Below are 12,947 nucleotides of genomic sequence, written 5' to 3' on the forward strand. Positions count from 1 at the left end.
TAAAAGACATCTATCAACCGACTATTGCGGTTAGAAATGAGATTGTCTGGTGGACCCCAATTGCTGCTGTGGAATATGTTAATAAGCTTTTGACCTTATTGTTTGGCGTCCCAGCATAACAACCCTATAACCAGTTATTGGTTATTTCCTTGTGTCGAAGCTGGCCAGTGTAGGATCAAATCCATTGTTAAATTATAGTATGACTTGAGAGCTGGTGCCACTGGGCTTAGTAGACCACATCGTTCATGAGTGTGTCTGATGTACGCTTTCAATAGTCGACAAAACACTACAGCTTGGTTTGCGCTGCTCCGAAGAGCTCCATCGGGCTTTGTAAACAGCTAGCCCTTCTAACTTCTTTATGCCTGCCTGAAAACCCTGGTACCGCTGCTGAGCTTCTCGAGATTGGATAGAGTGTCTGAATCGACGTCAAAATCGTGCAGTGTGAAAGCCACATATTCGAATTACCTTTCTGTTACCTCTCCGTTTTCTCGTCCCAGACATAGGATCATATTTGTGAAGTTCGACAAATCCAGTCTCTGGCAGTGCGTATCACTCGCCCCTGCTTGTCATATGTTTCCTAGAAAGCCTTATTAACTGAACTGATTTTGTCTGAGTAGTATATCTCATTAGCAAGCTGCTCCGTCAAAAATTAGGAGAAGCTAACCACTGTAGATATTAGCTTGCATCACACGTGTCACGTATTTTCTGGTCGATATTAACCTCGTTACCAGGCGCTGCCATGGTCTCACTATGTGTGTCTTTCTCGACATATTAGTCTTCGTATCTCTTCAACATCCATTCCAGACGACTTACCTCTTTATCCTTGCTCTTCAGCCGCCTGGCTAGATCCTTGCCCTCTTGCTATACATTTGACAGGAATCCTGTAACTGTGCAGGACTTTCAGAGTGAACTAGGCAACACAGGTGATTGCTCAAGGGTTGCTCGTCAGGCGCTGGGTTGTAACTGAATACGTAGGGGGAGTACCGGTTCGGCTGGTTCACATCTGGTAGAGGGTGGAGAATGTCCAGTTGCTCACGTTTGTTACTGGGTATACAATCGACGACAGCTTCCCAAAAGCCATGTTACTGCTGTTGCTGCTGTCGTTTATTTGAGACCAAATGTCTCCATAACCCTTCCTGGTTGTTAGGAGAGCCTCTACCCACTCAATGGGACTCAGCCCATATCCAGGAAAGCAAAGCTAATCGAGCTGCAAGTCATAGACACGAATTTGCATCATTTTGTATTTGAAGAAGCAGGCAGAGCTTTTTCTACCGTTCCGTTTATTCGTATATGATTGGATTCATATTTGCCCCTAGGAATAATGTCGGCATATCCTTCCAGGTTAAAGGGGAGGGGATACCGTGGAGGGTATATTCAAGCTCTTTGTCGGTCTTCACGGATAAATCATTGTCAGTATACTCGACGGGCTCTTGCTTGATAATTTTAGCCCTCTTCGACTCGCTAGCGTCTTCTGTTACAGCTTCAATTGGAGAAGAGCGTTTTCCGGCTGTAATATAACCGGTTTCTAGAAGCTCGGGCATTTCACCGGCTTCTTCAACACGCCTCAAGAAATAGAGGCCATTGAGCTATTTAGCTTTCTCGATAGGAGATTGTTCCACTCCCACTGCTCATGCTAGATGTAGACTGACTTGATTTGCGAAGGATTGGCTCTTGTGGGTTCTAGACTAGAGGAAGGGCAGTACAGGCATGCTGACAAAATTGGATTTGTCTCGGTGACATACTATAAAATTGGTGAAATTATGATCTCTTGAGATATCGAGTCTTCTCAGACATGGCTCAATATGTATTTCATTTTGTGTGTCGTCGTCCTCATCGAGAGGGGGAAGGATTGTCCCACTTCGCCCACGACGGAGTGAATCCATCTCCAGGAATAAGACATAGAGGGTTAATGGTCACTCAGGGGAACCCCACTTCAACATTCTCGGCAGAAGGAAAAGGCCGACAACGAATCCTCGGCAATTCATGTCTTTTCCCCGTGAAGGTTTATGGTGATGCACTGTTTTACCGTGGACCCGGGCGTCTCGACCCACCCCCGAGCATCAGTGGCCAGCCGTGCGCTGGTTTCTGATGTGCCGGCTTCCAGAATTACCCCAGTTCATGGCTCACTTGAGGCATCCATGATGCATCTGGCTCCTCATAGGGGGCCTTTAAACACAGAAAGCCAGGCGAGACTCTTCTGGGCTCCAGAAAATAGATCGTTGTGTGGTTAACAATCCTTCATGGAACCACTGGTCTCGGGATATTCCTCGGCCAGCATGAGGAATTTCTTTCGTTCAGCATCCTGATTTAGCCCGAAGGCTGCCAATAATTCAGTGAACTTGAGTTGGAATGGTTATTTGAATACTGCTCTAAAATGAGCAATGGTACAGCATATATCCCAAACAACGCCGGAGTGTATACAAGCAACATCGAGCAAAGAGTGTCTTATACCTTCTTTTCTGGTCCAGGATAGAGGAATTTACCTTATGTAGGTATGTAGCCACCATTGCGTACGGTGACTCCTGCTAGAGCTCGCAACTCTCGTCATCTCTTGTCCTGCACCATTTGTATTCCATTCCCCCTTGTTTGATGGGGCTGTAAATGAGGTGTTTTACCCTTCGCGTTCTCTGCGTTATAGTAGTATGTTGCGCAGGGCTGGCAAGCCGATATAAGTTGTTGGCAGCTCGAGGACCAGTATAATCATAGACAATACCCTTGACCTTATGATGATCTCTCCCACGGCAAGCATTGCATAACCACGGGTAGATATCTGCTTGTTTTCCACCGATAGAGCGTAGTAGCCCTTGTTTACCCCGAATTATCGATTATTTTTGGGATCGATAACTACTAATTGCCGACTGGGGCCCATCCGGGGTGCTTCCATGACATTGAGTCAGCGATATTCAAAGCCCCCCTGCTTCACTACATCTCAATAGCTTGCCGAAGCCTGCATATATCCTGGTGTATCAACAACAGGTCTGGTACATTCTCGGGAGCGACCCCGTATACCCCGGGATTGATCACGATGGCTTGCAAACTCGCAACGACTTGGTCATGACTGTAAGTATATGCCAGCCGAAAGTCGAACTGGTACTCTCGGTCTTCAGACGTTACTATCACCTCGAAATCTGCTGGCCGCCTGTAAGCTCTTCCTTCACTGTGCCCAATCGTATTACCATAAACTTCCAGACACCTGATAGCTTTGTGTTCGCTGGCGGTTAGCTGGGAAAAGATAGGGTGACCCAAATAAAGGTCGCGTGTGTTCACCGTGTGGCGGTCGACTTGTCCACGATTGATTACTATCATATCGAGGCCCGCATGGTCTCCACGGTTTTATTTGCTATTAAGCTCCTTTTACTGTATCCTTGTCTAAGGTGATACTATGGAAGTCTTCAACCATCCTTGCAACCGTTTAATAACGCGTCTCGACGCATCCAGATGTCGTCTTCAGGCCTGTACGTAAGCCATCGCATCAGGTCCTCGATATACTGGGTCTTGTTGCGGCCTGATCGGATACTATTTTAATACTAATTCATAAGCTTCCCGAATTCCCAGCGGTTAGTATTGGTAGGAAACCGGTCGTCGACTATCGGTGCGGTTTCTCTTTTAAAGAGTCGACGGCTGGAGCTGGTTCAAGCTGTGCGACTGATACGACGTTATGCATATATCAATTGGCTTGCAATCCTAGTCGATAGGCCAGGCAGCCAATACGTTCGATGATTCTAAAAGGAGAACCAGTTCGCAAAGCATCAAGAGGCCAGAAGCTGACCACTCAAGGCGTGCTGGAAAGGGTACATGTCGGTACAGTATAGGGCAAGGGAGTCGTGTAGACCCATTGTCATTGGTAGATGACTGGTTCCAAATGTTTTGCCATACATGATGGCTCTCTTTCCAGGAAATCCTGGCTATCGATCTTTCAATCCTGACGATGAGCAAGATGGTGTCTTGCAATACTCAGGCTCAACAAGATTGATCTGCTTCGTGAAGGGTGGTCTGTAAGGTCTTTGACCTTGTGAAACTTCCACACAGCCTCGTGAAGAGGAAGTGCCACGCCCCGACAATCGGCCTGGCCATAAGATATTTACTATGCAAGACCACCTCGTGAATATCTTCTGCGTTCTTTATTGTCTCTATATAGTGGATCAGTTGTATGCTTTATTGACTAGATGCACAAGAAGGAAAATGATTACTCTTTATAGGGTAGCAGGGTATGTGCCAACACAAGCCCTAAACCTCTTTCCTTGTTTTTATCGTTGAAGGATTCTGCCTATGACAGAGACCCTGTTTAGAGTGCTGTTTGACATGGCAATAGTGATACTTCTTTCCAGATGGAATATGGAATCTGCGTGTAAGTCTCCCAGTTAAGTCGTTCGCGTCGATTGGTCCCTTGGGTAGGGTGGGCCTTTGGACATGATGGCTGTTTGGTGTCCTGTTATAGGGCTATCAAATGATGTAGTATCCAAAGATGCGAATCATCTGATTAACTTGATATTCTGATGTTCTCTAGGTTCAACATATATTGATTGTATGTTTTGGAGAGTAGGAAAGCTAGGAGAGTTGAGAAGAGAAGTTGTGGACTAAGTTTTACCAGAATATGGAAGGATTATGGACATGGAATTCAAGTAGGCCCTTCATTGAATTGAGCTATTTTACAGTAATTCACGTCATAGTAAAGGATTGTACATATAGTATACATTAACCAGATGAATCGTCCGAAGACGGGAATTATGACTTTGGAGCAAGTGAACCCATCCAGGTTTTATCCTGATTTTCACTAGATTGGGCTCCCTTCGCCACCCTAGTTGGACCAGCGGACTTATTCACCAAGCTCACAGTCATCTGCTGCGCCTCCTGAAGTCGTCGCAGAGACTCGGCACGGCCCAGAATTACCATAGTCTCAGGGATACCCGGTCCCGGTGCTAATGCGGACAGTGCCCATCGTAGATAGTGGTAGAGCTCCTTCTTGAAGGTCTTGTCGGCAGCGACTCGGGCCTTTTCCACTTCCTCGGGTGATCCGTGGATGCCCGCGTCTGATTCTTCAGGGAGGATGGAGGAGGCGCCATCGTAGGAGGTGATATTGAATTTGTGAGATTCAATGGTCCAGTGGGCTTCCGGGACAAGGCTCAGGGCTGCAGCTGCTGTGTGGAGGGCTGCCATGGGAACGGTTTGGGATGGTGACTTGCTGGCAGAGGCAGCTGGGGCATACGGTGGTCTATTAAGGGTAGTGGTGAAGAAGGTGGAGTTGCGCTGGATGAACTCCGATGCATTTGTATAGGATTTGGCGTCTGCGCGGAGGAGAAGAGGGAGATACTCCGCTAGGGAGCGAGATTGAAGGATCGATGCGCTATAGTTTATAGGTCAGACTCGGGTATAATGGAGTTGAATCGAAGGGGCCGTACAGCTGTTGCGAAGGGCATGTCTCCTCCACAGCCCTAGAGACTCTGAAAACCATCTCTTCAAACTCGGGACCACCATTCGTGGCAAAGCGCTGTGCGTGTGCTTTCTGCAGGAACCAAAGCTTCTCAAAGGCGACAACAGTGTTACCTTTAGTGATTTTGAGGTTAAACTAAAAATGTGTTAATTCCTGTTGCGTAGCGCATTCAAAACTTAAAGAAAATGCCGGACATACTATTTGCTCCAGTTCTTCAAGGCTGAAGATGTCTGACTTTTGAGTGTGAGACCAGCCCAACAGAGCGGCAAAGTTTACCAGTGTAGCGGCGAACACTCCTTGCGTATCCTTGAAGAAGGTAAGATCAATGTCGGCATTTCGCTTGCTAAGCTTCTGCCCAGACTTGTCCACAAGAAGAGGTACATGGCCGAAACGGGGCGGCGTCCATTTGAAAGCATTGTATAGAGCAACATGCAGAGGGGTAGAGGGCATCCATTCCTGTAATCCGAGTAGGTTAGAAAGCCACTTCCGACATAGTCTCCTAGAAACTCACAGTGCCTCGAATAACATGGGTAATCTTCATGAGGTGATCATCAACCACATTGGCGAGATGATAAGTCGGATGTCCGTCCGATTTGATCAAGATGGGGTCGTCGTACACCCGATCAATCAAGTCCAGCTTGTTCGGCGAGCGATTCTGGCCAGTCTTCCCATAAACAATGTCCTCGAACATGGGATATCCCTCCACCTTCAGTCGAACCACATGCGCCTCTCCCTTCGCTGCCCTGTCTTCGGATTCCTCGGCTGATACCTCCGCACATTTTCTATCGTAACCCGGGGGTAGTCCGGCTTGACTGCGATGTCTTGCGAACGCATCGAGTCGGTCCGCAGAGCAAAAGCATCGGTATGCGTGTCCATTGTTGATTAGATCACGGGCGTGTGTGCGATAGATGGCTGTTCTTTCAGACTATAGATAAACAACTTAGTATAGCGTTCTTTGGGGTTGGATTGATCAGCGCATTGGAGAGCCTCACCTGTCTATACGGACCGTAGGAACCGCCAACATTAGGACCTACAAACTGCACGTCAACCTCCGAGCAACTCTGTGTTTCCCAACGAAAGCCAACCTTCGTCCCACTGCAGTCCAGCCCATTGAAGATCCTCATAAAGCCTCTGTTCAGCATCGGGAATAGTGCGTTTCTATATCCATCCGTCTATCAGCCTTCGCGATCTACCGATAAAGTGTTCTGACGCCGCACCTGATCGGTATCCTCAATTCGTAGCAGAAACTGTCCTCCTGTCCGCTTAGCCAAAAGATAGTTAAACAATGCTGTCCGCAGGGAGCCTAGATGAAGATATCCGGTTGGCGACGGTGCGAATCGGGTTCTCGCGGGGAAATCAGGCAAATTCGTCTTTTTGTTGCCGGCGCGCATAGTCTTGCTTGACGCAACCGAGTAACGGGCTCTGCTGCACTGTGTGCAGATCCATGGACGACGGGCAAGAAGCCGGGGATGGGGACGCCTCATGGTCACGAAAGAGGGCCCAATTATGCAGAATTATCCAGGGCAAGAGCGATGGTGAATGGTTGGATGGGGAGGTGTACCTGTGAACCATCGGAGGTTTGCGGCGAGACTCCGACTGGGGAAAAAAAGTAAAGTTTAGAAAAGGCGGACTGAATTTTATTAATTTTATCAGTTAAATTTATCCCATTTGCCGCTTACAATCAACAAACACTTTCGGGCTTACCTTTGCCATCCTTTATTTTTCTTTAGAAGTCTCTTGAGATAGTGTTTTCTCAGAGACATATTTCATTTGTCTTTCATCTTCTTTTTGTGTTCAGTCCAGTCTCATTTTCATCCGAGAGTCGGGGAACCTTTCCGCAGCCGCTCAAAGTATGTGATCGTCCCCTCTCAGCCTTTCATTGCTGGCTTTGCTGACTTACCTTAAACGCAGTGTCTCAAGCTGAAGCTGACCTCTATGGTATATATCCTGATTCTACATCCTTGTGTTGCACAAAGTCATCATGAAAATAACTAACACTATTCCCTTGATTAGAGGTCCTCGGAATCGCCAGTAGCGCAAGCAAAGATGAGATCCGCAAGGCTTATCGCAAGGTACTGCACCTTAGTCCTGATCGCTCTTGACAACTACTGACACATCAAACTAATGATAGTCTGCGCTCGCAAATCACCCCGACAAAGTCCCCGAGGCCGAACGTGAAGAAGCCGAGATCAGATTCAAGGCCGTCCAGGAAGCTTACGATATCCTCTACGATGAAGACAAGCGGCATCTATATGACACACATGGAATGAGCGCCTTCAACGGGTCTGGCGAGCCCGGTATGGGCGCAGGTCCCGATCTAGATGATATCCTGGCGCAGATGTTCGGCGGCATGGGTGGCATGGGTGGTATGCCCGGAGGACCGCGCGCGAATAAACCACGGAGGAGCCCGAACGAGGAGCAAAAGTATGAGGTTAAGTTGGAAGATTTGTACAAGGGCAAGACTGTCAAGTTTGCGAGTACGAAGAATGTGATTTGCAGTTTGTGTCAGGGCAAGGGAGGCAAGGAGAAGGCGCAGGCTAAGAAGTGTGCTACTTGCGGTGGACAAGGTACGGAAAATGAGGCTTCGTGCAGACGGAGATTGGATTGGCTGACGAATGACGTCTACAGGTGTCAAGCAGGTCTTGAATCAGATGGGACAGTTCATTACCACGTCCACCGTGCCTTGCTCAACCTGCAATGGAGAGGGTGAATTCTTTAGCCCCAAGGACAAGTGCAAGAAGTGTAAAGGAAAGAAAACTACGGAGGAGAGGAAGATCCTGGAGATCTACATTCCTCGGGGGGCAAGGTGAGCTATGCAATCCATCAAAAGGACCTGTCAGGCGCTAACCTATTGTGCAGGGAAGGGGATAAGATCATTCTTGAGGGAGAAGCCGATCAAGTACCAGGACAAGAACCTGGTGATATCGTATTCCACATCGTGGAAGAAGATCATGCCGTTTTCAGAAGGGCTGGGTCGGATTTGACCGCTACCATTGATGTTACAGTGGCCGAAGCCTTGACCGGCTTTTCTCGAGTTGTGGTCAAGCACCTCGACGGCCGAGGCATTGAACTGCAACACCCCAAGAAGCCGGGCGATGTTCTGTCCCCAGGGCAGGTCCTTAAGGTTCCTGGAGAAGGTATGCCCATGAAGCGCGGCGACGAACGCGGTGATTTGTACCTGGTCGTCAACATCAAGTTCCCCGACCAGAGCTGGAAACCTAACCCTGAGGTCCTGGAGAAACTCAAGGAGTTGCTTCCCAAGCCCGACGCCCCAATTCAGGCCGACACTGTAGACGAAGTCGACTATGATCCTAAGGGTGATCTTGATGAATTCGGTGCTAAGGACGCTCATGGCGGCTCTGCATGGGAGGATGATGACGATGAGGGTGAACCGGCTCAGTGCGCGGCCCAGTAGCCGCCAAATTTCCTTTTCTTCTTGCAATTATACCTTTACCGTTTTGTGCATTCGTCAATGAATAGATCTGTTGGATGCATTTGGGCCAACTCCTCTCTGGCATCATGGGCGTTCACGGGAAAACACTTGTTATGAACAAAGTGGGAAAACATTATCCGTATTGACTTATGACCGTTGTTGTTACCATATTTTCAGGGCGTGAATAATGCATGGTAGTACTAGAATACATAGACCAACTCAGCTTCACGGAATGCCGTCATCCGATGTTTCGAAAGGGTCCTTAAGCTCCACTTTCTGGAGAAGATCAGTCGCCCCCGTGGGGGGAAAGTGTGGGATGGACCACATGACCAAAGACTTTCTTTGTGGTTTGTAACTAGTCTTCTTTCCTTTTCCTTGTCTATAATTCGTTACTATAACATGCGCGGTGTGAGTAAGTATATATTCAAGAACATTACACATATGTCTGGCATTTTTTGTTCAGGCTCCTCAGGAGCTCGATTGAGCCCGACATTGTCTCAATAGTCTCGAATTATAGGAGAAATGACGTAGACGAAGCTCTTGAAGAGCCCCAGCAGACATCACCTGACATGTGTCCTGGCTTCAAAGACTCTGGTAAGCTACCAGAAACAGGAACCAGGAGATCCTATTTGGAGGTAGAAGTGGAGAAGTGTTATATCGACATGAAACGACCAAAGAATGTCCGTGGATGTTGCCCAGGTGCTGCGTTAATCATTATTCCACTACTCAGCGACTGGTAGCTGCTTAGCATATATAAGTAAGTCGCTAGGAAACCTATGCCCTAATAGTGAGAGCTCACATGAATATTCTAGGCGATTTTCATAAAGCGCGGAAGAAGATATGCCAGGATTTTTGCGTCTTTGGAGTGATTACCGATGGGTGGTATTTTGGATCATATTCATTGACAACTTACCGAAGGTAATAGACGTCAATTCGTGCAACCGTTAAACTGAGACCTACGTATACCTTCGACTATGGCTGCGCAAGTCGATCCAGTCGGTTTCCATAAATAGCAATAAGTCCAACACCACGGAGAAGGGGATAGTCGATGATAGGCGTCGAAATGCTATGGAGAAAATGGTTTCCTGAAACTTGATTCTGCTGTTGATTCTCAATAAGATCAAGAAGCATTTCGCTGTTACGCAATTCGATACTGATTGTATATGTAATACCTTCGGTCCACCGTAGTTACTCGTCGAATAACAGCAACTGGAGTTGCAAGTTGAACATAATATCATGCTAATCCGCGGCCGGGATACATGACTCCGTAAGTAATTTATAAGTGTGATATCTGGATGGGATCAATAGACACAGCAGATGGGATGTACCCCCATGCATCGATGCTTTATGATACTAGCGTGGGGTAGAAGAGCGATTGATGGGTCTCCATCATTTGCCCCCACAATCGACCAACACGTACCGATAATTCATCCAGCTTTCTGACCCGAAGAATGGAGATATGATGGGGGGTTCCTGCGCGGTCCTTATTTAAATGGTCCTGCATTCCCGCCGCCCGATCTCCCGTCATCTCTTGCAACCCTGGTTTCGGCATTAATACGGCCGTGGTTGTCGGAGATTGTCCGGATTGTTCGGCAATTGATTGTGTCCCGCATTTGATGTGATACCGGACAAGGTTATTTAATCTCACAACAGTTCGTCTTTCTCCAGGTTATTTTTACCATCCGTAAGAGCGAAGATAATTGGACAAAGGTAACCGCATGAGAAGACATATAGCCGTATTGAGATTCTGGTAAAGAGAATCGCAGAACGAAAGTGGCTAATGGCCTTCTAGCCCGCGATCTAGTACCGACTGCTTATAAATAAGATACGATCGAGTGTCGCGAAACCATCCCAGATTTCCTCCCGACCATGTCGTGTCAGTCACGCACCTCGTGTGAAGGCTGCTCCTGCAGTGACGGGGGCAGCCGGCCACCAGTGAACATCGAGGACTGTGAGAGCGAACTGCTTGCCCTTCGGAGGCGTACAGTGGAGCTCGAGAAAACTCTAGCATCAATGCAAGATGGCCGGCCACATGCTAATGCATCAAGGGCCCGGAAGTTACGGTCGGCCAACTGGTTCAACTGCGAGAGCGATCCGGGCATGATGGCCCTCTACATTGAGCGGTACCTCAACTATGGTATCACCCGGGAAGAACTGATGTCTGGTAAACCAATAATCGGAATAGCACAGTCCGGGTCCGACTTGTCTCCATGCAACCGCCATCACCTCGAGTTGGCGAAACGGGTTCGAGAAGGTATCAGGTCCGCCGGAGGGATCGCCTTTGAATTCCCCACGCATCCTATTCAGGAGACTAGCAGGAGACCCACTGCTTGTATTGACCGAAATCTATCGTATCTGGGCCTGGTAGAAATTCTCTTCGGATATCCCTTGGACGGTGTAGTCCTCCTGACGGGCTGCGACAAGACTACTCCCGCCGCTCTGATGGCCGCGGCTACAGTGGTGCGTGACTCCCGCATCCCCGCTCGTTAGCTCATATAATTGACGTTTGTTCAAAGAATATCCCAGCAATATGCTTGAATGTCGGCCCAATGCTTAACGGTTACGTGAAGAAGGACCTGGCGGGGTCCGGAATGGTATTGTGGACGGGTAGAGAGATGTATGCGGCAGGTGAGATCAACAAGGAGGAATTCATTGACTATGTGTCCAAAGGGTATGTCCATCGATAACCATGGGAAGCCCGTTCACTGACGATGTAAAAGTACACCATCAGTGGGACATTGTAACACGATGGGAACAGCATCAACTATGAATGCTTTGGCAGAAGCGCTTGGAATGGCCCTACCTGGGTCGGCTGCCATACCGGCTCCGTATCGTGAACGTGGCCAATGTGCTTACGAAACAGGTTTGCGTATTGTCGAAATGGTTCATTCCGATCGGAAGCCCAGCGATATTATGACTCGAGAGGCTTTCGAGAATGTTATTGTAGTTAATACTGCTATCGGCGGCAGTACCAATGCCCCTATTCATATCAACGCCATTGCCAAACATATTGGGGTTGAGGTTTCACTGGATGACTGGGACCGACTTGGATTTCATATTCCACTACTGCTAAACATGCAACCAGCCGGTGAACTGCTGGGAGAGGAATACTATCGGGCGGGCGGGCTACCCGCGATTATGGCGGAGCTGCTAGATGCTAGGAAGCTGAACCCGGATGCTTTAACATGCAATGGTTACACAGTAGCCGAGAATGTCCGGGACAAACATACCTGGGACCGTCGAATGATCAAGCCGTACAATGAGCCACTTCTGGAAGATGCCGGTTTTCTCCATCTTCAAGGCAGTCTGTTCCGGTCTGCTATCATGAAGACATGTGTGATATCGGAGCCTTTCCGACAAAAGTTCTTGGAGAATCCCAAGGACCCGAATGCATTTGAAGGTACGGTTGTAGTATTTGATGGACCGGAGGATTATCATCACCGACTTGAGGACCCTTCCACCCCCATCGACGACAGAAGTATCCTGGTGATGCGCGGTGCTGGCCCATTGGGATATCCAGGTGCCGCCGAGGTCGTCAACATGCACCCACCTGGACGGCTTTTACGACAAGGGGTCAAATCGCTTCCGTGCATTGGAGACGGGCGACAATCGGGAACTTCCGGCTCACCATCAATCCTCAATGCTAGTCCCGAGGCAGCGGCGGGTGGTAATCTAGCCCTTCTTCAAGATGGGGACAGACTCCGTGTTGATCTAAATAAACGGCGCGTTGACATCCTTGTTTCCACGGAGGAACTGGAAAAGCGGAGAAAGACACTAGAAGCCCAAGGAGGTTATGATGTGCCGGAAAGTCAAACTCCATGGCAGGAACTGTTCAGGAGGGAGACGACACAGTTGAGTGATGGTATGGTCCTCCGAGACGCGGTAAAATACCAACGACTTGCCCAGCGATATGAGAACCCCCGGCACAATCATTGAAGGATGAGTCTAGATACCACCGTTGTAAAGAGCTATAATGACTTGAAATACCCATAACAAGGACTTTTGGCAATTTTTTGGCTGTGCCGGAGGTGTGTTCTCCGTGTAGAACAGCATTTTTCGGTCGGTATTTCTCAGGACCGAGCT

The 12,947-nt window shown here is 48.4% G+C and overlaps 3 protein-coding genes across 3 annotated transcripts; 2 read left to right on the forward strand and 1 right to left on the reverse strand.

The window, feature by feature from the left end:
* Nucleotides 1-4,725: 4,725 nt before the first annotated feature.
* Nucleotides 4,726-6,915, reverse strand: F9C07_10421 (glutamyl-tRNA synthetase; the record flags this gene model as incomplete). Its single annotated transcript, XM_041292337.1, has 7 exons — nucleotides 4,726-5,344; nucleotides 5,400-5,566; nucleotides 5,630-5,887; nucleotides 5,943-6,356; nucleotides 6,424-6,461; nucleotides 6,517-6,589; nucleotides 6,649-6,915. 7 exons carry the CDS (start codon nucleotides 6,913-6,915, stop codon nucleotides 4,726-4,728), a joined length of 1,836 nt encoding a protein of 611 aa, XP_041146735.1.
* A 562-nt stretch (nucleotides 6,916-7,477) lies between these two features.
* On the forward strand, nucleotides 7,478-8,846 carry F9C07_10420 (putative DnaJ domain protein; the record flags this gene model as incomplete). The annotated part of the gene is made up of 4 exons (XM_071507411.1): nucleotides 7,478-7,516; nucleotides 7,563-7,998; nucleotides 8,060-8,237; nucleotides 8,291-8,846. 4 exons carry the CDS (start codon nucleotides 7,478-7,480, stop codon nucleotides 8,844-8,846), a joined length of 1,209 nt encoding a protein of 402 aa, XP_071366672.1.
* A 1,887-nt stretch (nucleotides 8,847-10,733) lies between these two features.
* F9C07_10419 (putative dihydroxy acid dehydratase) lies at nucleotides 10,734-12,800 on the forward strand (the record flags this gene model as incomplete). Its single annotated transcript, XM_041292332.1, has 3 exons — nucleotides 10,734-11,324; nucleotides 11,381-11,535; nucleotides 11,585-12,800. 3 exons carry the CDS (start codon nucleotides 10,734-10,736, stop codon nucleotides 12,798-12,800), a joined length of 1,962 nt encoding a protein of 653 aa, XP_041146737.1.
* Between the last annotated feature and the right edge of the window lie 147 nt (nucleotides 12,801-12,947).

Source organism: Aspergillus flavus, chromosome 4 (assembly GCF_009017415.1).
Source record: "Aspergillus flavus chromosome 4, complete sequence".
Classification (NCBI taxonomy): Eukaryota; Fungi; Ascomycota; class Eurotiomycetes; order Eurotiales; family Aspergillaceae; genus Aspergillus; species Aspergillus flavus.